This window comes from Neophocaena asiaeorientalis, unplaced genomic scaffold, assembly GCF_003031525.2.
Source record: "Neophocaena asiaeorientalis asiaeorientalis breed wild unplaced genomic scaffold, Neophocaena_asiaeorientalis_V1.1 scaffold92, whole genome shotgun sequence".
In the NCBI taxonomy this organism is placed as follows: domain Eukaryota; kingdom Metazoa; phylum Chordata; class Mammalia; order Artiodactyla; family Phocoenidae; genus Neophocaena; species Neophocaena asiaeorientalis.
The window spans coordinates 5,660,596-5,686,011 of NW_020174057.1; the positions used below are offsets into that span (position 1 = coordinate 5,660,596).

Genomic DNA, 25,416 nt, shown 5'->3' on the forward strand with positions numbered 1-25,416 from the left:
TACAAATACTTTGCTTCCTCAATGAATGATCACTAGGTAACACTTTTCATAGGCCTAATTTAAATGTTTAAAATTAAACATAAGAGATTTTCTTCTAAACTAAAATGTATGCAAAGGAGTACCTACAGAATTAAAATAATTAAAATTATAAGATCTTGACTGAATCTCCCCAAAGCATGATGTTACCATGGAAACTAAGAATAGCGTTTATTAAAGAATTACAAAACAAAAGATTGCTCTAATCCCATGTGTGTGCAAATCCTCCTCTAAGGAAATCTTGCTAAATGGTGACTTTCAGACATGTATTCCTATTGATTCTGAGTTTAAACTTTAGATAGCCACTAAGGATTGAAATAAAACACTAAGGACTAAAAAGGAAAAGGACTAAGGAAAAAAATAATTTTCTTGTCTGCTCCATTTAGTTAAGACAAGCTTTGAAAATATTGCATGAAACATTAATTTTATGTGTGTAAATATTAAATTATGTATGCATTAAAGACACCCAGAGGCAACAAAGAAGTAAAAGAAAGAAAAAACAAACCTTCATTATTTTGTCTGGAAAAAGTCCTAGACTTAAATGTACAAGAAACAGTCCTAGCTGTATTACTAGCCAACTCTGTCTTGGTTTCCTCATTTGTAAAGTGGTGTGACAGTTATAGTGATTAGCATCCTCATCCTCATCATCCCTACATCCCAGAGTTGATGAAAGAATCTTAATGCCTAGTAAGTGGTAAAACTCTTAGATAATGTGAAGGCTTTTGTGAATAAGTATACCACAGTCTTTCTGCATACCATTTTCTCCATGTTTCTCTATAAACTAAAATCAATTTCACCATAATTCCAATATCTACTGTAAAAATGTGGATAGGTTTGTGAATTCATTTGAGCATCTGGCATCAATAGTCCTCGGTAGCCACACAATTTCATGTGCTATGTTTATAAATTATCCATGGAAAGAAAGCTACCAGCTTGAGTTTCTCAGTATTGACAGTGATTTATCATTCCTATTTAGTGAAAACTATTCATAAGTTATTATCAATTAAATATGTATGTGTTTTAATATTTTATGATTAGGAAAGTTTGAAAAATGAAAACATTAGCAAGACTCGTTCTGGGACTTGTCATCTTGGATGCTGCTGTGACCGCCCCAACTCTAGAATCCATCAACTATGACTCAGAAACCTATGATGCCACCTTAGAAGACCTGGATAATCTATACAACTATGAAAACATACCAATGGGTCAAGCTGAGGTAACTGATTCCTCCCACTCCTGAGACTTTTTAAAGCATTGTATGAGGAATTATTAGGGTTTCTTCTCTTTAAATAGATTTTTGTTTACTTATAAGTGGAGATGTTCCATCAATAATTTCATATTAACTTTTTCTCCAGAACATGTTCAATGTGATGGAGGTTAACATTGGGAAACTCTTTTGCTTTCTTTATACTTCACTTTGTTTTCTTTATATTTCCTCATAAAATTGAAAAATAAAAGTTTCTATCAAGTTAGAACAGAGAAAATTAGGGGAAGAGGCAATCAATGAGGAAAAGGTGAATTCAAATAGTACACATAAAATGATAAGGAAGTTTGGGAAGTTTGAAGTAAAGAAAAAAGACATGAGATTAAAATGTAATAGAAGAAAACTAAAAGAATGCAGAAAAAGGACAATGATTTGAAACTTTACTGTATTCCAAGCGCAAATACGCTTCCCTAAATGACTGATTACCCTCAGCAGTAATGTAGGCATTGGCAAGGTTACAGACCATTACCTAAATCTGATATGACAAGTTCCTAATTAAATGGTAGGCTTTTTACATAACTAAAGGATACAGACTAATTTTTCTGAATCAGAAAACAAGCAGATCTTGAAATGCTGGAGTCTAATGAATGTACAACATTGACAAAAACTAATTAAGTACAAATAAACCGAAAGGGAAATTACATCACCTTTACAAGATCAGAACATATTTGGGGCAGTCATTCAAGTGTAAATTTTCTTAGAATAGCTACTTTTGACAACTAGGGAAATGAAATATTTAGACAAAAGCATGTATTTAAATTGTATAGGACTTAGATACATCTTTATTAAAATAGTAAACATTCTCATTATTGTCTATGTTGCCTTCTAAAATACAAGAATTAGATTTTCACAGTACAGTAGTTTTTATGTATTCTCCCCCTGCACTATTCTTTTCCTGTCTTTCTCTCTTTTGCCATCTGTCTCTCTCTCTCTATCTTTCTCTTCCCCACTTTTTAGTAAAGTTTCAGGCTTGACAGCAGGCCACTTTTCTTCTGAACATTTAGTTATGACTCTGTTTTTAAGTCTTTATCAACATTCAGTGCTTGATTCATTTCACTGTGTGGCTTCTATTATGTGAAGGGGATTTTCTGTTGAGAATTTATAGTCATTAATACCAATCTTGCTATATGTGATCTCTGTATCTCTAATCTAATGCATCAATGTAGAGTATAAGAAGAAAGTTTTTCAGTGCTTAACTCATCTGCCCTGTTCCTTTTTCCATCTTGCAGAAATATTAAAAAAAAAAAACTCAGTGCATATCTGCAGTTATCTACCAAATTAAATATTTTAATTTAAACTTATTTGTCATTCTTCCAAAAAATATTTCATTGGATTGGTGAGTACCATAGTGAATTCTTTATTTTAAGTAGGGCTGGGGAATTTGGATTCAAGGGTTTATTTATTCACTTCAGAAGACCAAATGCATAATAGAGGGACTACCATTTGAGATCAAGCCTACCCTAGGCAAAACTGTGAAGGAAGTGAATTTTATCTGCAGACTGCTTTTAAGCTATTCCTTGCTGTCAGGATCCTTTCTGTTGCCCAGGAGGCCCTAGACATTCTCATGAGAGTCTGAAGTTCTTCCTGCCATCAAGGAAAATTAAGCTAATATATACATATTAGCTTAATTATATATATAATATATATAATTATATATATTATATATTAGCTTAATTTTATTTATATATATATACATATATATACATATGTGTGTGTGTGTATATATATATATATATACACATATATATATATAAAGATGATTTATTATACAACCTTTCCTCAGTATTTGCTTATTCTGGAATAACAACCTTCCTGTAAGGTACTGAATATGTGGCATTGTATCCTTACACACCCTAGCCCTTACTTCATGCAAACATTTCTAATTTTCTTACTGGCTAAGCCAGACTCAGAAACCCTAACAACTGAGGGTTCCAGAAAGCCACTGATAATCCCTTGTAGTTGACTGAAATATACAAGTCAGCCCTGATTTAACAATCCTTTGTGGTGAAGTCATCATCAGCAAACTGGTTTTAGGTAGATGATAGATATGGATACAGATATAGATATATACATGTGCTATAATAAAACTATAACACATTTGTGAAAACATCAAATATACATAATTTTTAAAAGATATTTACAAAGTTGTTCCAACAGCAAAAATCAATCAACCAACGTACTCACCCACCACCCACCATTTTTGGAAAAAAATCCCAAAACAAACAAAATCAATATGATAAAGAAAATAAGATGACCTAAGGAAAAAAATTCAGAAATTTAACTCAGATCTCAACAACTTATTACTATAAATTCCTTACAAACAAACAACTAGCATATAATTCCCTATGGGAAAATATGAAATAAAGCCAATACTTCCAGTCATGTGAATGGATTCTAGAATTTGGTTAACATGGCATGAATTTCTTGAATGCAGTCTTGTAAGTTCAGATTCTGGAAGGTCAAATAAACTTATTTATCTCATCTTTATAAATTAAAGGCAGTGGTTGCACATGTTCTTGATCTTATGTGACACTTTTTGAGTGAACACTGATAACACACCCATATAAGGTCCAGTTGATGAAAAAGTTCATAGTAAATGATAGATATAGGGAATGATGGGATGAGATTCTTCAGTTTTTTGTCCTTGATGCCAAGAGTATGGTTCTGCATAATTTAGTCTAGAATTTATTTCAACTGTACAAAAGACAACTTTATATTCTAAAGTTGTAAATTTATAGGATAACTGCTTCTAAATGCCAATTTCTTTCTTTTAAAGTCGAAGACTTGGCATCTTATGCCAATAGAGTAGACCCTTTGGTCTAAACTTGGAATGATTAATACTTAAGGCCTTTGATATATGTGGTAGGTAGAATTCTAAGATGTGCCCTAAGTGGCCCATCCCCTGATGTGTCCATGATCTTTGTAATTGTTACCATCATGAATATATTGGGATATCACTCCTGTAATAGGTTATGTTATACGGCACAGTTGAAATTTAAAAAGGGAGATTATCTTGGTCTGCCTGACCTAAAGTCATGAGCCCCTTAAATCAGTGTCTTGAGGTTAGGGACAAAATTTGAAGCATGAGAGAAATTCAATGCAAGGGAAAATGTTTCTGGCTTTAAAGATATCAATAGATGGGTCTATGTTCATAACAAGAATGCAGGAATTCTCTAGATGCTGAGGAGAAGCTGACAGTCAGCAAGCATATAAGGATACAAGAAACTCAGTCCTAAAGATACAAGAAACTTCAAGTACTTCAAGTACTTCATGAGGTTACAGCCCTGGCCATCACTTTATTTTGGCCTTATGAGACCCTAAGCAGAGAACCCAGTCAAGCCATCCTTGGACTTCTGATCCACAGAAACTATCCGTTTAAAAATGGGTATAGTTTCAAACTGCGAAGTTTATAGCAATTTGCAATGCAGCAACAGAAAACTACTACAATGTAATGATTTAAACTTTTTTTTCTGAAAGCCAAATTTGAATTACTATAAGGCTGCAAGGCTTCCATTTATGAGTCCAACAATTTATCTAGTCAGTGAACCAAACCACCCCTGATTCCCAGGGTTAGAATCTCAATAGAGCTTTATTGATTTCTATTGGTGGTAGTATATTCATTATCTCCTCAGTGGCTGGAAAAGGGTAATTGAAAGTATTTCTGTTCTGAAAATTATATGCAGCAATAGTATTTCAGACTCATGACTTATGTGATCTCTGATGATCTAGAATATCCAGGATCCACTGGATACTATGTTAGAAAAAGATTTTAGGCCCAATAATTCCGTCATAATGTTCTATATTAGCCAGTGGATAACTTTGCTGGCGTAACGTAAAGTTGTTGCAATTTTTACTGAGCTTTCATTTTACTTTTAATGATATGGATAGGAACTGGTTATAAGCCATAAGACCAAAATGCAGACGTTTTGCTTACTGATGAATACTAGCTAACCCTGAGCACTTCTTATGTGTCAGTAGTGTTCTAGGAATATCACATGTATTATCTCATTTATTCCTCCCCAAAAAACAATGAAGTGTCATTACTATTCCCATTGAATATAGATGAGGAAGGATATTGAGACAAAGAGCAGTTAAGTAACTTGACTAAGATTACAGTTATTCGTAATGTATAATCATAGTGATGTTCTCATATCAGAAAATAATTTCCAACAGACTAATGAAAGATTATATTATCCTCCCTCCATTTTTTACCACTTTCTAATTGTCCTTTTAACTTGAACTGGTTTTGGTTGAGCTGAATGCCAGGTGCATTCTATACTGCACTCTTAGAAAGAAAAGCATTCTTCTATGGGTGAATAATGTGAACTAGAAGTAACATGTATAGACAACTGACTGTTATCTAATTACTGTAAGAAAAAAATGGCTTAGACTAACTACTTAGTCTATACTTGAAAGAATAATTGTGAATATGTATTTGCCAACATATATCTAAGTTACGAGTAATGACCTGAATATATGCATATATACACATATATATACATATACAGATATATTTGGGAGTCTAGGATCCAGGGAAACATTTCCCTATTTTCCTTAAAGGGTTCACCAAAAAACTAAATAGTTCAAAATTCTGTATTCTTTGAGTGGCTTAAGTTGAGACTGCGTTTTTGACCAAGGCAGGTATTTGTTTCCATTTTCATGCTATAGTTTTTGGGTTATTGATTTTCCATTCCTCTTAGGTCTAAAAAAACATTGGTCCTGACCATGGGTAATTTATTTTGCCCAGAAAAGTACTCAGTGACTATATTAATATTTATGGAAGTTCTGCTGAAAGATATGAACTTCCATTCCTCCAGGAAATTCTCCTTGGCTCCAATCAGATAATTAGACTTCTCCTCACCTATATCACATTATTCAGTCTTACATAATTACCTCTACTTAGGTGAGACTGCACTGTTCCTGCATCTTCAATAAATACCAGGAATGTTATACCCTGTGGTCCCATGAAGCACTTGATTGTATTCGCTGTAGGGTGGCGTGAGGGCATTTTCAACGCCACACAATGCTCTTCCGTGAGAATGTGGAGGAACAGGTTGCACTTTTTAAGGAATTTGTTGATTCTCTGGGCCATATACCTTGTAACTAAGTGTGCTTATCATTTTGCTCAGAAAAATGGCTCTTAATTGTTGCCTCATTCTTCCCTGGTGTCATATTATTTCCCACACCTTTATTTTCCTATCTTCCTAATCTCCTCATGGAGATTTTTTTTGAAGTATTACCATACACGCATTAAAAACTGTTGGTGGGAATGTAAATTGATACAGCCACTGTGGAGAACAGTAAGGAGGTTCCTTAAAAAACTACAAATAGAACTACCATACGACCCAGCAATCCCACTACTGGGCATATACCCTGAGAAAACCATAATTCAAAAAGAGTCATGTACCAAAATGTTCATTGCAGCTCTGTTTACAATAGCCCGGAGATGGAAACAACCCATCATCGGATGAATGGATAAAGAAGATGTGGCATAATGGAATATTACTCAGCCATAAAAAGAAACAAAATTGAACTATTTGTAATGAGGTGGATAGACCTAGAGTCTGTCATACAGAGTGAAGCAAGTCAGAAAGAGAGAGACAAATACCATATGCTAACACATATATATGGAATTTAAGAAAAAAAAAAAAAAGAAGAGCCTAGGGGTAAGACAGGAATAAAGACCCAGACCTACTAGAGAATGGACTTGAGGATATGGGGAGGGGGAAGGGTAAGCTGTGACAAAGCGAGAGAGAGGCATGGACATATATACACTACCAAACGTAAGGTAGATAGCTAGTGGGAAGCAGCCGCATAGCACAGGGAGATCAGCTCGGTGCTTTGTGACCGCCTGGAGGGGTGGGATAGGGAGGGTGGGAGGGAGGGAGACGCAAGAGGGAAGAGATATGGGAACATATGTATATATATAACTGATTAATTTTGTTGTAAAGCAGAAACTAACACACCATTGTAAAGCAATTATACTCCAATAAAGATGTTAAAAAAAATGCCTTATATACTTTCTGGAATGAGATAAGGTACGCATTCATAAGTAAATAACATTAACAACTAATTTAAAAAAACCACATCAGTAACAATTGGCCAATAGGAAATTTCTTGAATGAGGAATGCTTTTCTTGCTATTACTCTCCATTGATCTTAAAATGAAGGCCATTTTTTCTCTTTCACAGAAAGAACAAGTGGCTAGATTGTTTAAAATTAACCCTATAAAGAAAACTCCCATTGAAATAAACACATTCAGCTTCAAAAATAGCATTTATGGATGAAGAAGGTATAAGCTCATCAAAGGGATGAAAATTAAATTTAGTGAAGTTACAGGACTGGGAGAGAACTCAGTGAAGGCAGTTGTATCAAGTAACAATGGAGCAATGATTTCTTTTCTCTTGTCATAACAGGGTGTTATGCAACACATGTTATTATTCTTTTAGAATACATATTGATGGTCTGTAACACCTGAAATTACTTAAGTAGAATCAAACTAATTTAGGGCTACTTATAGAAATCAACATCTACTTTAGATAATGATATATAAGAAGGATCTTAAAATTAGGTTATCTAAGTATAATAAATTGGTATAGAACTTTGCTAATGCTAGAGGATAGTTTGTCTCAAAACTCATCTTTATATCTTCTGAACAAAAAGTAATTAAATTACAGATATTTCTACAATTTATGTCCTCTGGTGAAAAAGGCTTGCAATACTTTTGTCTTTATATTTGGAATTATGTCTCACTTTGGCCAATTTATACAATATGTTTTAAAGTTTCAAATATATGGTTGGCATATAAAATACCTCTTACTGGAAGAAGTAACTTGTTAAAGTGTCAGTCAGCCTGAAGTAAATATTCTTTTCAGGATATGGCAAAAAATAAAAGCTAATCTTTCTCTTTACCCTCCCTTTTCACTGAAGATGCTCTGGAGGATGAGAGGAAAGAATTTTGCTGATGATCTTTTAATATGGTTGTCTGACTGACTTTCCATAAGCTTCTTTCAAAAGCAGCATTAAACCATTTGATTCTTATGGTAAGCTATTTGAAAACCTTAAAAAAAATGAAGCAACAAAAATGTACAATCATGCAGGCTCACAGGAAAAGAAAATTATTCATAGTATTTGCCAGTGATTTGTTTGTGTTTGTATCTGTATTATACATTATTTATGAGACCACAAATATAAGTTAATTATCATAACTGTCCCTTGAAATGAGACTTGTTACTACTATTATCATTATTATTAAAAACAACTAAGGATCAGAATGTTGCCCAAGGTTATTCAACTAGTAAGTTTCAGAGTAAAATTTAAACCAGGTTCTTTTAACGTCAAACTAGAGAGACCCTGGCACTAAAACCTCCATTATTTTCCTGTTCCTTCTCTTTCATCTTTACTTCTTTTAGCTGTGTCCAATATTGAGGTTTATTTTCTCTGAAATTAAGTAATTTGATTATTAGGGATCAGAAAAAATTTTTCAAGTGATTGCAATTAACACACTATCTAAGCATCTCTCTTAGCTGTCAAAGTATTTAAGGGAGAGACAGGACAGATGATCCTTCTGAACTGAAAGCAGCTTTGTCAAAAATATGGGGACTGAGCAATCTTTGCCAAACACATTTCTTCCTCATTCATTTTCAAGATAAAGTAGAAAATAAGATACAGCTTTCACTGCCAATGTTCATGGTCACATTCTTTTAGATAATTAACATGAATCATTTAAATCAGTTTGAGTACCAGACTTATGCTTAGAGCAGAATTTCACTGCACTTAGCATACCTACATGCCAGCATGTGGAACCCACAAGAATATTCTTTAGTTACTCAGGCGGAATGCCCCAGGGCCTTTTAACATGTTCAGAAACCAATTTCTGATATAATGATAACAACACAGAACACTTTCAAGACTGAGTAGCAAGTGGTGGGATAATTTGGGAGAAAGATAAATTTAAAATTGTTTTGTTTTACAAATATCTTACTTAGTGTTAGAGTAAAAATCCAAATAGCATTCTGGATTTCGAAGACTTTAACAAAAAGGGAGATGGGCCTATGATTTAAATATTATGTGCTGAGGAACTGAGCTTATTGGTTAGGTATAGACTGGCAGGGTGGCGACCCTAAACTAAGCAAATAGACAGATGAGGACTTTTGCTTCTCACTCTGGCTTTGCCTGGGCACTTAAATCATTACCACACACACTGCAAAGAATGGTGGGAGAAACCACTAGCTTTGGGTGCTGTTCATGTGCATACCCCATTCATCCTTGAGAGCCAGTTTTTCACAGTGTTGAGTGACGTGGGCTATGGAGTCTCCTCACGTGTGAGTCCCAAGTCCATCACACCAACTGTGTGGCCTTGGACAGTCATACAACTTCCTCTTTATAAGATAACTCGTGAGAATTAAATTAAAAACTTAACGGTTTAACTTAGAGCCTGGCACATAGCAAATATTCAATAAATGTTACTTTTACCATGGAATCAGTCATTGAATCAACAGCCACAGAAGCTTATGCACTGGTGATCAGAGAAGCCGTCAGGGAAGGGGTGGGATTTGCGCTATAATGAAGACTAACTCTACTGGGCATGCGTTCACCTTGCAACCACTTCCCAATCTCTTGCTGAGAGCCAGGAACAGAAGCAGGTAAATCAGACCAAGTCCTTCCCTGTCCCTCAGTATCCCTCAGTCTAGTTATCTTATAAACACACACTTTCAACACAATAAAGGAAGTGAAAAAATAAGAATAAACAAGATCAGTAGTTATTGGGACACAAGGTTTCTATGAGTTCAGTCACAAAATATATACATATGCTGAGAAATTATGTCTCCAAACCTGCCATTATTTTACTTATATGTTTATCTACCACCTTTTTTGAACAGTATGTAAGTCTACTTACATGAATAAAAGCTATAATACAGAAATAGATATATAAATATATATAATAAATATAGATAAAAGATTAAATATAAGCTGCATACAATATTATCTCATAAAATGGTTTATTATATATAATATAGAGTATATTATATTCTCCATATCACATCTCATATTGTATATTATTAATTATGTGTTATATTACATTATAGTATAAAAATATAAATTAGGAGAGTGAGGCAAAGAAAAAATAATAGTTGAGAAAATAATATGAAGCCAGGGGCCAAGTACATATTTGAAAATGCATACCATTTTGTATTATGATACATATAGAGACTTATAATATTGAAGTTTTCTGGGCAATAGTGTTAGGTTTTAAGGAACCTCATATGTGCTTCTGCTATGCCCTACCTAACTTTAGAATCAACTGAGGGACAGAAATGGGACTCAGACAAATAACATTCAAAGTATCCCCTTTATTACTGATAAAGGCTAGGTTGTAATATATGACTTAGGTGTGAAGCAACTATGGGCTTCTTAATACAAAACTTCAGAAATAGACTAGGTCATCAGTCACAGGCAACGCTGGCCAACCACAGGCCTCAGAATACAGTAAACCTTCGTGCATGCACAGAGGGGCAAACCAGAACTTATGCTCCTGACAGGCAGGCGACTCCCCTAAAGAAGAAGATGAACCACTCAGGCCAAGCTCCTTCTCTCACTCACCAACTACCTTCATCCTTCTTCCTCTCATAGGAGGAGTAAAGGGGCCCACAGAGGATATACCCACTCCCCAACACGGTGGCCTCTCAAGCCATCAGCCTTGCCCGTTAGGTTCAGTATAGCTTTCCATGTCGAGAGAGAAAAGCAGCCCATTTCTTAGGACAGTCACTCCTACCTTCATGAGGCCTGCCCTCATGCCAGCTGGCACTCTTAGATGTCCTCTGGAAGTCTGTAGATTTTGACCCCAGAAAACTCTGAAGTGGATCCAAGAACATCAGTGAATTTATCTCAAAGGCCTCTCTGCACCTAAGATTGAAATTTCACTCTCAGTTCTACGCTCTACCTCAAATTATATCAAGCCACATTATCTAATATCAGAGTTTATGAGAGTTTCTGCAATGAAATGAAATGCTAAGTAAATACACTCCAATAAGACAATTCCAGAAACAGAGAGGACACAGATTAGCATATAGCTCTCCTACCTCTAAAGTTTTTGAGGAAAAATTAAAAACTGCACGTTAATGTCTCTTACATATTAAAGTCTAAACTTGTTTAAATCCAAAGATATTGCTGTACAGAGTCAGAATTACTTGCCTTGTGATCTAAAAGTCCAAAGAATATGCAGTCCCAAACTCCCCTTTCTCAATTTCTTTTGCTTCATCCCAGCTAGATGAATTCTTTTTGCTTGGGTCAAGCTGGCTTCTTTCAGTAACTACAACCTGAGTAGCCTCTACTAGATACAGATGTAGTTCCTCAGAGGCACATAAATTGCTATTTGTTCATTACCAAGTCTCCCATGACTTTGATATTTAAAGAGAATGAAGCATTAATTGCACATACAATATTATCACATTATTGACCTTAACCCCCATCAAATTTTTAAAAACCAGAAAATCCTGAGTCCCTAAAATAGTTATTCTAGGCAAGAGTATATTCCCCAAACCAGTACATACTGTCCAGAGACCAAGAGGAGAGTTGATGGTACCCTGAGAAGTTGGAACATGGAAGAAATCTTGGTTTGACCTCATCCAGATGTTGGTCAGCATATGTTCATTGTCTCTAGTCTGCATAGTTAGAGCTCAAGTACAATTTGGAGAACTCTCCCACCAGGAGTTAAATTATGGCACTGTTTTACCATTATTAGAGCAGCTGTTCTCAAAGCGTCAGCATCTCCTGGGAGCTGGTCAGGAAGGCGAATTCTCAGGTCCCATTCCAAACCTAACGAATCAGAAACTCGAGAGGGGGGCCCAGTGATCAATGATTTAACAAACTCTCCATGTCATTCTGATGCACCTACGGTAGGAGCAGCACAACATCCCCAAACACAAGCTCTTCTCTCAGAGTATTATTGGAGATATTCCTGTTTCTTAGCACAGTCTTTATACAGCCTGTTATCTAGCACAGGTGACTGCCGGCAGGCCCAATTACCAGGTCCATCTTAGGCTTCTCTTTTTTTCTGCACACTGCCTTTGAATTCCCATTTTCCTGCTAAGCCCTGGTATTCTGGTACCTGGTGTTGCACTGAGTATGTGTTCTGTCAAGTGACAGATTCTGTTGTAAGCAAGGATTTTCAGCCAGGGGTTTCTCTAGTCTGGAAACTGTGTGCCCCAGGGCAGGGGCTTTTACTCTTGCTTCAGGCTGTGGAATTCAAGAAATCCGCCTCCCAGAGAGTTTCCACTTCTTCCCCATGTTTTTGTTTTGTTTTGTTTTGTTTTTCAGCTGGAGAATCAACCTCAGCAGATTCCTGAACTGAAACTGCTGTTGATGTTTCTGATGCCTGTGGTCCTTGGGAGGCTAGTAAAAAACAATCCTTCTACCATATTCTCATCAAGATCTTACTCAACATTTCAAAGTTCCAGGACTTAATTAGCATTTCTGTCTCCCACGTCCTATTCTGCGGAATTAATTTCCCCTCTAGTGTAGTGGTTCTTGACCTCGGCCATAAGTTTCGATCATCTCTAGAGTTTTAAAACATTTCAATGCCTAGACCACACCCTAGACTATTAAAATCAGAATCTCTGGGGATAGGAGCCAGGTGGGGTATTTGACATCCCTCAGCTATTCTTTTAGTGTGTCAGGTACTATTTTTTTAACCAGTTTAATATGCTTTTCAATTTGGTCCCTTTACTTCTCTAGTACTGTGTGCTAAATGAGAGCCTTTTTCTCTTTTCTTTCTGGTCCAGATTTTTGTTTTACTGACATAGTCCTCCAGATTTTGTCTTGTGGCATCTTCCACAAAGACATTAAAAAATCAGTAAATTACAAATCTGCCAAAAGTAAACAACATTGTTCAAAGAATCTTTGGAAATCTTTACATTTCTGAGTTGGATAATCCTATCCTGGACATGTTCTCCTACCATACTAATTTCTAACCCCAGATGGGACCTGACCTCTTATTGCCCTACATAGCCTTTTTCTTAAATGCCTAATTTTCATTAGACCCTCCCTAATTCCACAAATTTCTCATTCTAACACTCCTAGGCCAAGTTATGGTAAACCTTGTCTTGAGTTTGCTAGGAACAGAGAGGCTTCCACTGTTAAGGTACACGTACACACACGCACTGAAATAATTCAAGGATTACCACTTGGCAATGTTGTCATCCATCAGGTTGTACAATTATTGGCTTGTGATGTCAGTGTACTCCACATAAGATGCAGATTGGCGGCCCCAAAGGATAATCACAGTGACAGCATATCAATATCTTTGTTAACATTCAATATGGGCTTTAAAGAGGTAAATGGTATATATGCAAATATATTAAACACTCCATTTCTTAATTCATATAAGCAGAAAAGCAAATAAAATATATCTAAAAGATACTGAGGATTGATCAACTCTTTTTTAAGTGTGTTTTCTCTGGAGTTATGATATCAAAACTCTGATCAAAGACATAAACATGAAAGAAATCAAATACAGAACATTTAAGATAAAAATCCTTCACAATAACTATATTGAATCTATAACATATATAGAATGGAAATTGAAGGGGATCCGTACATTTTTGTACTGAGATTAAAAAGGAAGATCAGGGCTTCCCTGGTGGCGCAGTGGTTGAGAGTCCAGCTGCCGATGCAGGGGACACAGGTTCGTGCCCCGGTCTGGGAGGATCCCACATGCCGCGGAGCAGCTGGGCCCGTGAGCCATGGCCGCTGAGCCTGCGCATCCGGAGCCTGTGCTCCACAACGAGAGAGGCCACAACAGTGTGAGGCCCGCGTACCGCAAAAAAAAAAAAAAAAAGGAAGGTCACAGAGTGAAATATTGCCAAAGCCAATTAACTGTTATTCAGCAGCCTTCTCCTATTGGCAGGAGGACATCTATCATGTTAGACTGCAGAAACTTAACGATAGTCAGCAAATCTAAGGATTTCGAACCCTTGAAAGACAGCCCTTCCTTTACATTATGCTATTATAGAGCTGATATACCCAGGTTCTGCTCCTACAAACTTCTGATTATAATCAGGCCCCCAAGTGAAGCTACAGAGACTACAGAGAACATATTGGTGGCACTAACAGGGTTCAGGTTAGCATCCTGGTTTAGTACAGTCTTTGGAATTTGTTTAAAGTAATTCTTCCCCTGAGAGATAAAGTCAGGTTTCTAAATTTGTAAAATTTTTCAAGCCTTTACCACTGAGACTGTACATGAGTAAAAAAAATAATGTAATAACTATCTATTTTGAAGGCAATTGGCTACTAGCTGCTCCTCCCTGGGACATCCTCCAAAATGCACGTTTTCTTATTCAAAATGTCTATAATTACGTCTGATAAATACATCATCAACATCATCATCAATGAATAGCAGTTGTATGCAGAGAAGTTCTACATATTAAAAGGCACAGCTTGTTATAGTTTGTGCCTCAATAAAGTCTGTGTTAGAAGGAACAATTTGCTTTGTGTTAGGATGGGAAAGATTGAAACTTAAAAAAAATACTAAATTACTTCATCATAAAATAAAGAGCTAGCATTTGAAAGGTTCTAAATATCTTGGTTTTCAGTCCAACTTCTTTGTTTTCAATTACTGTGATTGACTGTCTCTCCCTACCCCCATCCTCATGAGATTACTGATTTCAGCCTACACTAAATTGTCCTGGCATCCTTACTTGGGGAACAAGGGCAGTAAGGGGAAAGGGAACATGAACTGACTTTGCTATTAAATAATGTTTCTACAGCCTTTGCCAAAGTTCCCTACCAATATTATTTGGAGATATTCAATTAGAACTAGATGATACATTTTGTGAGAACTAAGATATTGGAAACCTATTAAGTTTCTGGAGTCTAAGGGGATGATGGTGAACAGTCCTGAATAAACTGGGATAAAACTGAAGTAAAAAATCTTTCTGGCAAGTAAAAATGAAATATTGCCATGTTCTGACAACAAGGAAAGGAAATGAGAAAATAAACATGTGAACAAAGAAAAACATGCTGAGGTCCCAGAAGAGACACAGATTAGGGAGGGTATGATTAAACGGAAACTTTAAATCATCAGCTTTTGTTTCTTTTGCATTAAAATTTTCACTTAAACATTGCACTGAATACAAAGAAGCATTACCATTTAGAGTTATTTATGAAGAGTAACCATACGTTAGGATAGATTAAAAGGAAGCATTTACATGTTTTTGTCAATACATACATATCTTAGCAAGTCAATATCAAATGTTATGATTATTATATGCTATTTTGATTAAACAAAAAGCCATTGACTAATTTTGATTTTGACTTGCAGATATTTATTCATTATATAGATTTATTAATTTTGACTTAATAAAATACTGAGATTTAAAAATAAATTGAAACAATGGTGAATTCACTAAAATTAAGTGATATAATATTTCAGTAAGTACTATATCAAATAACCAAGATCAAAGAACAGTTGTTTGTAAAAGAGAAATCAGAGAGGATAGAGAGACAAAAAAATGTGCATTTATTTTTTTCTAATGTCAATGATATGTGCTAGATAGCTCAACCCCCAAAATATTAGAAACTGTTCCATCAGTTTAATTAGGAAACACATAAGAAAACAAAAATTGAAAAGGTCTATATTAGGGCAAGTTACATTAGCAGCTGTAACAAATAATTCAAAATCCCAATGGCTTAACACAATAAAAATTTATATCTTGCTGACATGACTACCCAATGCAGGTCAATGAGTTTACTGTCTTCCAAGTAGTTATTCAGGGATTCGAACATCTTTCATGCTAGAACGTCACCATCCTCACCTTTGTCACAGTGGATCTTCTGTTGACAGATTAAGGGAAGAGAAAGAATATGAAGAAAGTATGCTTATTCTTCACTGAATTTGACCAGATGCTGCACATGACCTTCTTTGCCTGTCAGTTGGCTAGAACTAGCCAAATGACCCAAGCTAGAGTCAAATAAATTGGAAACTTTATTTTAACTGAATGCCCAGGAGCAAAACGAGATGATTTGGTGAATATATGAAATTGTCTTAGCCATCATGCTTAACCAGACTAGAGTTTCATTCTACATAATACTTATTTCTCACAAAAGTGAGAGAAAATTATAATAAATGCGGCTTGAATTTTACACTCTACCTACATCCCTGTTATGTGATTTCTTTTTATACTTGTCAATTTCAGGGAATGACTGGCTGCCAAGTGCTACCACCGGGCAACATGGCCTTGGTAGGGTGTTCAGCCTTCAGGTTCAGCAACTGACTAACATAATCAGTCACCATCAGAGCTGATGGTAGGTTGATAAATGACACCAAGAAAAAAAAAACACGTGAGGCTTAAAATATGTACAAGAAAGTCCATTTATGAATTTATAATGTGAAGTCATTCCCAGCGATGACAATGCTCACTTTTCCTATCCAGAGCTCCTCTTCCTCAGAATGAAGATATTTAAGAAGTTAGATTATTCAGCATGATTTTTTTTTGGCTGAGTACAGAATCAGTAAATGTTAAGGGCGTTGTGCAGTTCTGTGGCAATGATAATCAAGTTCACATCCTGGCCTTACTACATAGAAGCTATGTGACCTCAGGCAGTTTATTTAACCCTCCCTCCTTCCATCCTCAGTTTACAAATCTATTAAATGTGCACAATTATTGGTACAGATTTTTGTGCTGTATATGTGGCTATTTAATTAATATCTATTTCCCCATGAGGGTTAATGTTATATACCTTATTGTCGTTTTTTCATCATTATATTTGGTGGCTTAAAACAACCATTTATTTAGCTCACAATTCTGCAGTTCATCAGTTTGGGCTGTGCTATGCTTCTAGTTTGCACTGGGCTCACTCATATATCCCCAACCAGCTGTTGGGTTGGTTCAGGGATGGATGGACTAGGTTGGCCTCAGCTTACATGGCTTTCCTGTACTCCATATGCTCTGTCATTTTCCAACAGGCTGGAGCCAGCTCATTCATATGATGACTGGGCAGGGTTCCTAGAGATCAAATGAAAACATGCAATATTTCTGGAGAACTACCCTCAAAATGGACACAACAATACATCCTGTTGACTGAAGCAAATCAGAAGGCCAGTCTAAATTCAAAATTCAAGGGATGAGAAATTACCCTCTACTTCTTGATTGCAGGAGTTGAAAAGTCATGTTGCAAAGGATCTTAGAAAAGGAATAATTGCAACAATCCAAAAAAACCACACAAATCTACCATGAAATCAATGGTGGATGTGCCAAAAGAAGTACACAAAGCTCTGAGAGCCACTCATCAAACATGTTTGTCTACGTCACAAAGATCATGAGATGTTTCCTTGAGGAAGTAAGACCTGAACTAGATATGAGGGGCAAATAAGCGATTACAAGGCAACTTTGGGAGGTGGTGGATATTATCTAATATCTTGATTGTGATGATGGCATCACAGATGTTTGCATATATCCAAACTCATCACACTGTACACATTAAATATGTGAAGTTCTTTGTATAGCAATTATACTTTCAATAAAGCTGTTAAAAATAAAGTAAGGGGAAAAAAGCTGGGGAGTGGAGGGAGTTCCAAGCAGATGACTAGTGCATTCAAGTGTCCTATAGAAGAAGGAACATGGAGAGTATAAGAAACAAAAGATGGCCAGCGTAGCAAAAGAAAACAATTGGCAGGAGTTGAAGGCAGAGGACACTTGAAGGGCAAACCATGCAGGACTCTGTGAATCAAAGAGTTTTAAATTTATTTTAATAATAATAGCAAACCTTTCCATGGCACTTACTATGTGTCTGACATTATTCTAAGTGTTTTATGTGTATTAACGTTTTCATCCTAACACCGCTGTAATATTTATATCAGGATTTTACAAATAAAGAATCTGAAGTTCAGGGAGGTAAAGTAACTGCCTAAACAGTGAGGCTAGATTCAAACTCATCTAGTCTGGATCCTTCCTCATAATCAATATGTTGCAGTGCTTCTTCAAGGCCATTGTTCTGTTGGTTATCAAGAGCAATAAAAAGCCACTGAAGGCTTTCAAACAGGGGTGGACATGATCAATTTTGTATTTTTAAGAGTTGATTCTCACTGAAAGTTGAATATATAGTAGAGGAGATCCCAACTTCCTGTAAGTAGACTATGACTGTATTTCAGGCAAGAGAACAAAGTAACTTAGATTATGGTGATGATAATAGGGAGAAAAAAACAATGGTATTTATAGATGTTTAGAAAATATTAATGATGGGTAAAATGGACAGTTACTTAAGTGTAATGTTTGGCACAGACATTCAGTCTGGTTGATTAGACAATTATAAAGACTGGTGAACCTTCCATCATTTACAAATTCACTTATTCATTTAGTGATCCTTTCACTCATTCATAAAGATAGGAATCAAATCTGAGTAACAAATTCTTTCATAGCATTCTTTCCATCACACATATATTACATTTTCATTGAGTTCCTCATTGGAAACAGTGCAGATTAAATGCAGAGATGAAAAAATATCAAAAAACAAAATACATTCGTTTTTATTAATTCAAACACAATGCTTAACAGCAGCAAATGGTTTGTGACTGCTCTGAACACGTGTGAGCCGCATCTCAACAAGAGGTCTCTACGGAAGGAATCAGTGGTGAATGAGCCAGTTAGGAAGAAGTATGACTGCTGTTTCTGAACATACAAATTTTTCATATTTTTACTCTGAAATTCAGATAAATAAGAGGCTTAACGGTAGTAATATGGTTAATATGGCTGTATGGATCATTTATATGTGCTTTTTGCTAAGGGACAAATGGAGATATGATTGAAATTTGTTTTTTTTTTTAAGTTAATTTTTATTGGAGCATAGTTGATTTACAATGTTGTGTTAGTTTCAGGTGTCCAGCAAAGTGAATCAGTTATACATATACATATATCTACTCTTTTTTAGATTCTTTTCCCATATAGGTCATTACAGAGTATTGAGTAGAGTTCCCTGTGCTATATAGTAGGTCCTTATTAGTTATCTATTATATATAGTGTGTATATGTCAATCCCAATCTCCCAATTTATCCACCCACCCCCCCTTTATGTTATTGCCACTTAAAATGTTGCTGAGTACTTTTATAGGAAGATTCTTCTATGGGCAACTTTGCTGACTATTGGAGAATAAAAGTCTCAAATCTTTTGCAGTATTATTAATAACAATATAAATATTGCCGGTAAAAGTCTGAGTACACATCATCTGGTACAAAAAACTGTAACTGACTTTCTATTGAGATTCCTTATTTCTCCAGGAGCAGAAACTTCATGTAAGACACCTCGGGATCATTTCAGCCCTGATTTCCCTGAGATTGCACTGAGGTGCTGGGTTGCTTCTGTGGAGTCAAGTCTGTGCTGGGTGAGGAGGCTGAGGCAGGGTGGAGGACTCCTCTTGGCACTATGATCTCTCCAGCCTGACGTCTGCTGAGACGTCACTCTACCCAGGTCACTGTCTATGCGCTATGCATTTGTCATCCCTGGTAGAGATATACCTCTCTCGTGGACACGGAAAGTGCTTCTAAACACAGTCCGCATGACATCAGTCATCTAAAGGACAGTAAACAAGAGAATAGAATGAGATGACAATCAACTCAAAGATTACCCTGCTGGTACTGGGTCAAGAAGATAAGCAAGTACTGTGATAGCTAAGCTCAAGGTCACAGGTGGGAGTGACCCTGTATTGTGTTTTTAAACTTTAGGGAAATATAATGATTAGATCAAAAAGTCAATTCAGTAGGGAGCAAGTCTGAGTAAAATAAGGCGGCAAAACGAAAAAGAGTGGAGAAAAACTCCAAAAGAATGAATACTTATATCAGAGGCTCAGATATGTTTGCATTTGAGTGTTACCAATTGTAGCCTGAGAAAGGGGGACAGGGATATTTTCTGGCCATTTGTGTTTATTCCCAAATTTAGGTTTCTGCAGCATAAGCATAAAAGTCTGCCACACGGAGAGCCAGGTGGTCACGTTTCCCTGGCCGCATTTCTCTGCGTGCATTGCCTCACAGCTTCACATCATGGTATGAAAATTGTTAAAGAGGAAAAGACGACAGAAGCCTAAATCACTTCTATTCAATGGGAGAATAAATGGTGTCTGCAATACAAAAGGCTCTCCAGACACAGTACTTTGAGGTTACAGTTCTGTAATTTTGCTGAACTGAAAAAAAATCCCTTTCCTTTGGTCTTAAAATTTATTCAACATTCACATTTTATTAGCAAGTAAGCATGAACAAAACAGCTTTTGATAAACACAAAAGTTATTTTGCCTCATTATACTGAATGACAAGTGAGACCTTACAGCTTCACGTCAAATCAGTGAAAAATAATTATCTGTAAAAAGTATGTGCAAACATTTTTCTACAAAGCTAAAGATTCAAGGCAACGTGTCTGGAATGTGTTTCTCCCTTTAGGCTGCCTCCATTCCGTGAAAGATCTGTCTCAATTTCCGCTCTTTCCACAGCCTCCTTTTGGTCTCTGCAAATCCATTCCTTCTGAATCTGCCTCCTTCCGACCCTGCAGATGGAAACCGTATGTTTCTCTGTTTAGGGAAGTGTGCCTAATCTTCTCAAGCAGAGATTTCTGGACACGTTTTATAATATCTTCATGTATGGCTTCCTAATGCACCAAATACACTGTAATTTGCTTTTGGTTTGCTTTCAACGCATTAATACATTCGTTGATTTTTTCTCAGCAAAATCTCTAAAATTAAGCATAGAGCTGTGAATTAGATTTATTTTGGACAAGCAAAGTTTTTTAATTATTTTCAGTAAGTACGTGTCGATCACCTGCTATGCTACAGCCTTGAGGTACAAAGATAAAAGACATAACTCAAAGCGTACCATCAAGTAGGCTTGGGTTGGCAGAAACCTAATGGAATCAATCCCATACAATGTAGGAAGGGCTGAAATGGAGAAACTACAGAAGCATAGAAGGAGAGACACATCCAGAAAAGTAAACTGACAAAAAAAGTTTAGCGTTCCTTAAAAGGATAATTTTCATTTGTGATGGAATGTATTCAAGTGTATAAAAGTGACATTAAATCATAAGTCTATCTTAAAATTTTATGGTTAACGGAAACATCTATCTAAAATATTCAGAAAATATCTAGCCTAATTATGTACTTATTTTACACATGAAAGTAATAGCTTGCATATCATTTTGACATTAAATACGTTAGAAAGCAATTTGTGTGTGTGTTTTGCTTTTTTTTTTTTTTTGCGGTACGCGGGCCTCTCCTGTTGCGGAGCACAGGCTCCGGACGTGCAGGCTCAGCTCAGCGGCCATGGCTCACGGGCCCAGCCGCTCTGCGGCATGTGGGATCTTCCCAGACCGGGGCACAAACCCGTGTCTCCTGCATCGATCGGCAGGCAGACTCTCAACCACTGCGCCACTAGGGAAGCCCTGTTTTGCTTTTTTAATGAAACCAAATAAAGGATGGAAAGAATCAGGAGGCCATATCAAGGTGATAAAGCGAGAATTTGGAATTTTTGGGATGCCATGAAAGAACTAGGCCTCAAAGGGTGGTTCCTACATGTTGATAACTAATTGTCTGGAACAGATTTCCTGCCCAAAGTTACAAGGTCGGCAGGAATGTAGGGTAGGGAGGTAGGGATTTACTAAGGGATACAAAGGAACAGACTGAGATAAGGGAAGAAAGTTGAGAGTAACGGGTTGTTTTAAATGCAAACAGTGTTCTTAGAAGCAACAACTCACTACATAAAATATGCAAGTAAGAAGAGAAAAGCAAGTGTAATCTAAAATAGAAGCCATGAAAAAAACCTTTGAGAAGCTTTTCAAATTTTACAAAAGTGCCTCCTTTGTCAAAGCTCTCAAAAAGGTCAATTTTAATACCCAAATATTATTGGTAATATTTGTTATTCAAATAATAATGAAAATATATGAGAAATAGCATTCCATAATCAAATCATGTAGTTTTCTTGTCTCCATATATTTTATTTTAGTACAAAGGATACTTTTCACTAAAAATGCAATTGAAGGAAGTGTAAGTCATTGTAAAGGAACAGAATATTTCAATCTAGAAAACCAAGGATTAAAAGGACTTGAAAATACACATCAATTTCTTATTGGTTATTGTCTACAAGAGGAGTAGAACTGGGGCTGCAGGATGAAGGGGACTTTGGATTTTACTCTGCACACTTGTGGATTAATTTGAATCTTTCACAACAATAATATATTCTTGCAATGGTAGGTATTTAGAAAACAATAAACGAGGTTATTTTTAATGTTGTAAAGAGCAGTAAGACCAAAATTAAAAAGGCATTGGAAACTATTACTAAGATTTGAGAAACAAAATTAATTAAAAACAATAACAGTAACTGGAACCGCATGTACCTTCCCAGGCAAGCAGGCGTCCCACCTTGTTCAACTTCAGAACACCAGCGACCTCTTGCGGCAAAGATGGATACATTTTAAATTTGTGTAACTGCCACAGAGGGTGATTGAGAAGGTTGCCTGATGAAATTCTGCTTCTTTTTCAGATTGAAATAGCGACAGCGATACCTTCGGGGAACAGAGAGCTCCTCACCCCGCCACCACAGCCAAAGGATGCTGAAGAGGAAGAGGAAGAGGAGTCCACCCCCAGACTGATTGACGGCTCTTCTCCACAGGAGCCTGAATTCCCTGGGGTTCTGGGCCCACACACCAATGAAGGTCAGGTCCATCAAAGCTGGATTGTAATGAAGTCTACTTGTTCATTCCTCAAAACTGCCAAGCTCCAACTCTGCAGGGAGCCCCCATGACCCAAGGAGTAAACTTTGTTATAGGCTAGGTTTGAAGCAGGAGATATACATGTATTTGGTATTAAAATATAAAGCTGTTTTAATAATTCCGCTTTGGCATGATGGAAATGATCAAATAACAAAAGATTTGGGGTCAAAATATTTGTCTGGCATCATTACTCAGAAAGCTTTGTGGTGGAATGCATTTCTAGAACAAACGATACACTATCAGCAAGATCAGAGTCTGTGTCTGAGAGATCAGGCCCCAGCAGTTCAAGGAGATCAAGTGATGATGGATGACGATGATGATAATGATGATGGTGATGATGGTAATATTATTTTACATTGATTGAGCACATGCTTTCTGTGGGCCACAATGCTCAGCACTTCACATTATCTCGTTTGACTATTGCAACCTCCTTGTGAAGGTATTAGTATTAATTTTGTTCGTTATTACCAAGGAAACTAGCTCAGAAAGCGTAGGAACTTTCCAGAGATCACATATTAGGTTCACACACTGGGTTTGAAGCAAGCCTGTTCTGATTCTTGTCTGCGTACTTATTGGAAAACAGGCTTCTTTTCACTCAGTCCTGGGAAGCAGCAGGAAAAGGAAAAGAGAAGCAAGTATTTCATAACATTGGACTCCATCTAGTAGGGCCTGAAGTTGATGTAGACCATGGCCTTTTATTTAGGTCATGAGAAGGAATTCCTGGTGCTGAGCCTGATTCTATGATTTGTTGGTATTTCATGTAAGAATTTGTCAGTGTCAACCTTGGGGGCTGTTCAAGTGGACTCACACCAGAACACTATTACACACATGGAGAATGGTGTTGTGAGGGGGTACAGAGTTCCCATTGCAAAGGTTTGGTTAGTATCAAGAGTCTCTGTACTAGAAATTCTGGAGATACAAGACTTGTCTTAAAATGACTACTCTTTTCACAGATATTTCTGTCTAGTACAGAGAGACAGACATGTAAACCAACTTAGAGACAGTGATATGTTATAGGTAATATAAGAAAAGTTTGTACAGAACACACTGAGAGAATAGGAGAGGAGAGAGCATTCAAATCCCAGCTTTGAGACTTTGCTAGATACACAGTCTTGAGCAAAGCAGTCAATATTTTTTTGCCTTTGTTTCCTCATCTAAAAACTGGGATAATAAATAATAGATCTTACCTCATAGAGTTGTTATAAGGATTAACTGAATGAAGTTAGTGCCTGGCCCACAGTAAACATCATAAATGTTAGTTATTCTCAATGCTCTATTCTTGATAGAAGAGTATATCTTTTGTTTTTGTTTTTGTTTTTGTTTTGCGGTATGTGGGCCTCTCACTGTTGTGGCCTCTCCCATTGCGGAGCACAGGCTCTGGACGCACAGGCTCAGCGGCCATGGCTCACGGGCCCAGCCGCTCCGCAGCATGTGGGATCTTCCCGGACCGGGGCACGAACCCGTGTCCCCTGCCTCGGCAGGCGGACTCTCAACCGCTGCGCCACCAGGGAAGCCCAAAGAGTATATCATTTTTGTTTACTCTCAACAAACTTTTCAGTGTGCAATACAGCATTGTTAACTATAGGAACTGTGTTATAAGCAAATGTCTAGAACTTAATTCATCTTACATAACTGAAACTTTATCCCTGTTGAACAGCTCTTTCCCCCTCCTTGCAGTCCCTGGTAACCACCAATCTACCCTCTGCTTCTGTGAGTTTTTAACTCTTCACCAATAAGTAGTGTAAAAATGTTGTCTTCTGTGAAATGCTGCCTATACGCCAGCCACTAAAGTGTTTTATGTATATTAGCTCTTTGAAGAGATACAACAATACTAAGTACTAGTTACTGTTATCTTTGCTTTATAAATAGGAAAACCAAAATTCCAAAATACTATAAAAGTTGTCCAAGGTCATGGAAGTGGTACGTAGGGGCGCTGGCATGAAAACAGAGGCCACTAAGTCCTTTCTTTAATGAAGACACCATATTCTTTCCACATAGTCAACTTTCTATGAAGTAGCAGAACATGCTACAGACAGAACCAGGGAGATACACACACAGTGAGAAGGAAATGTACATATCCAGCAGAAAGTCCTCAAAATAGGGAAATTAAATATCTCTAGAACATTACTTACTTTTAAGTAATTTCAGATCTTTCAAAAGTTGACTGATCTGGCATCATTACCTAATAAGCCAGGAACAATAGAAGAGCAGAATGTCCAATCTTTTTAAAAGCTTTAGTAAAACTTATGGCTCAATAATGTCAGTTTTGAAAGAATAAAAGAAAAAGTATGACTTAAAAAAACTTTTTGTCTCTAAAGGAGTCTGAGAATAAATAATGAAGTTAAAATTTTAATTCACATTTTACTTTCCAAAGAG

At 36.5% G+C, this 25,416-nt stretch overlaps 1 protein-coding gene across 1 annotated transcript in view; it reads left to right on the plus strand.

Moving 5' to 3' along the window:
• Nucleotides 1–1,087: 1,087 nt before the first annotated feature.
• Nucleotides 1,088–25,416, plus strand: part of EPYC (epiphycan) — a 35,146-nt gene continuing 10,817 nt past the window's right edge. The window contains exons 1-2 of the mRNA XM_024754415.1: nucleotides 1,088–1,252; nucleotides 22,812–22,983. Coding sequence (XP_024610183.1) covers nucleotides 1,088–1,252; nucleotides 22,812–22,983 — 337 coding nt within the window. The remainder of the gene's footprint in view (nucleotides 1,253–22,811; nucleotides 22,984–25,416) is intronic.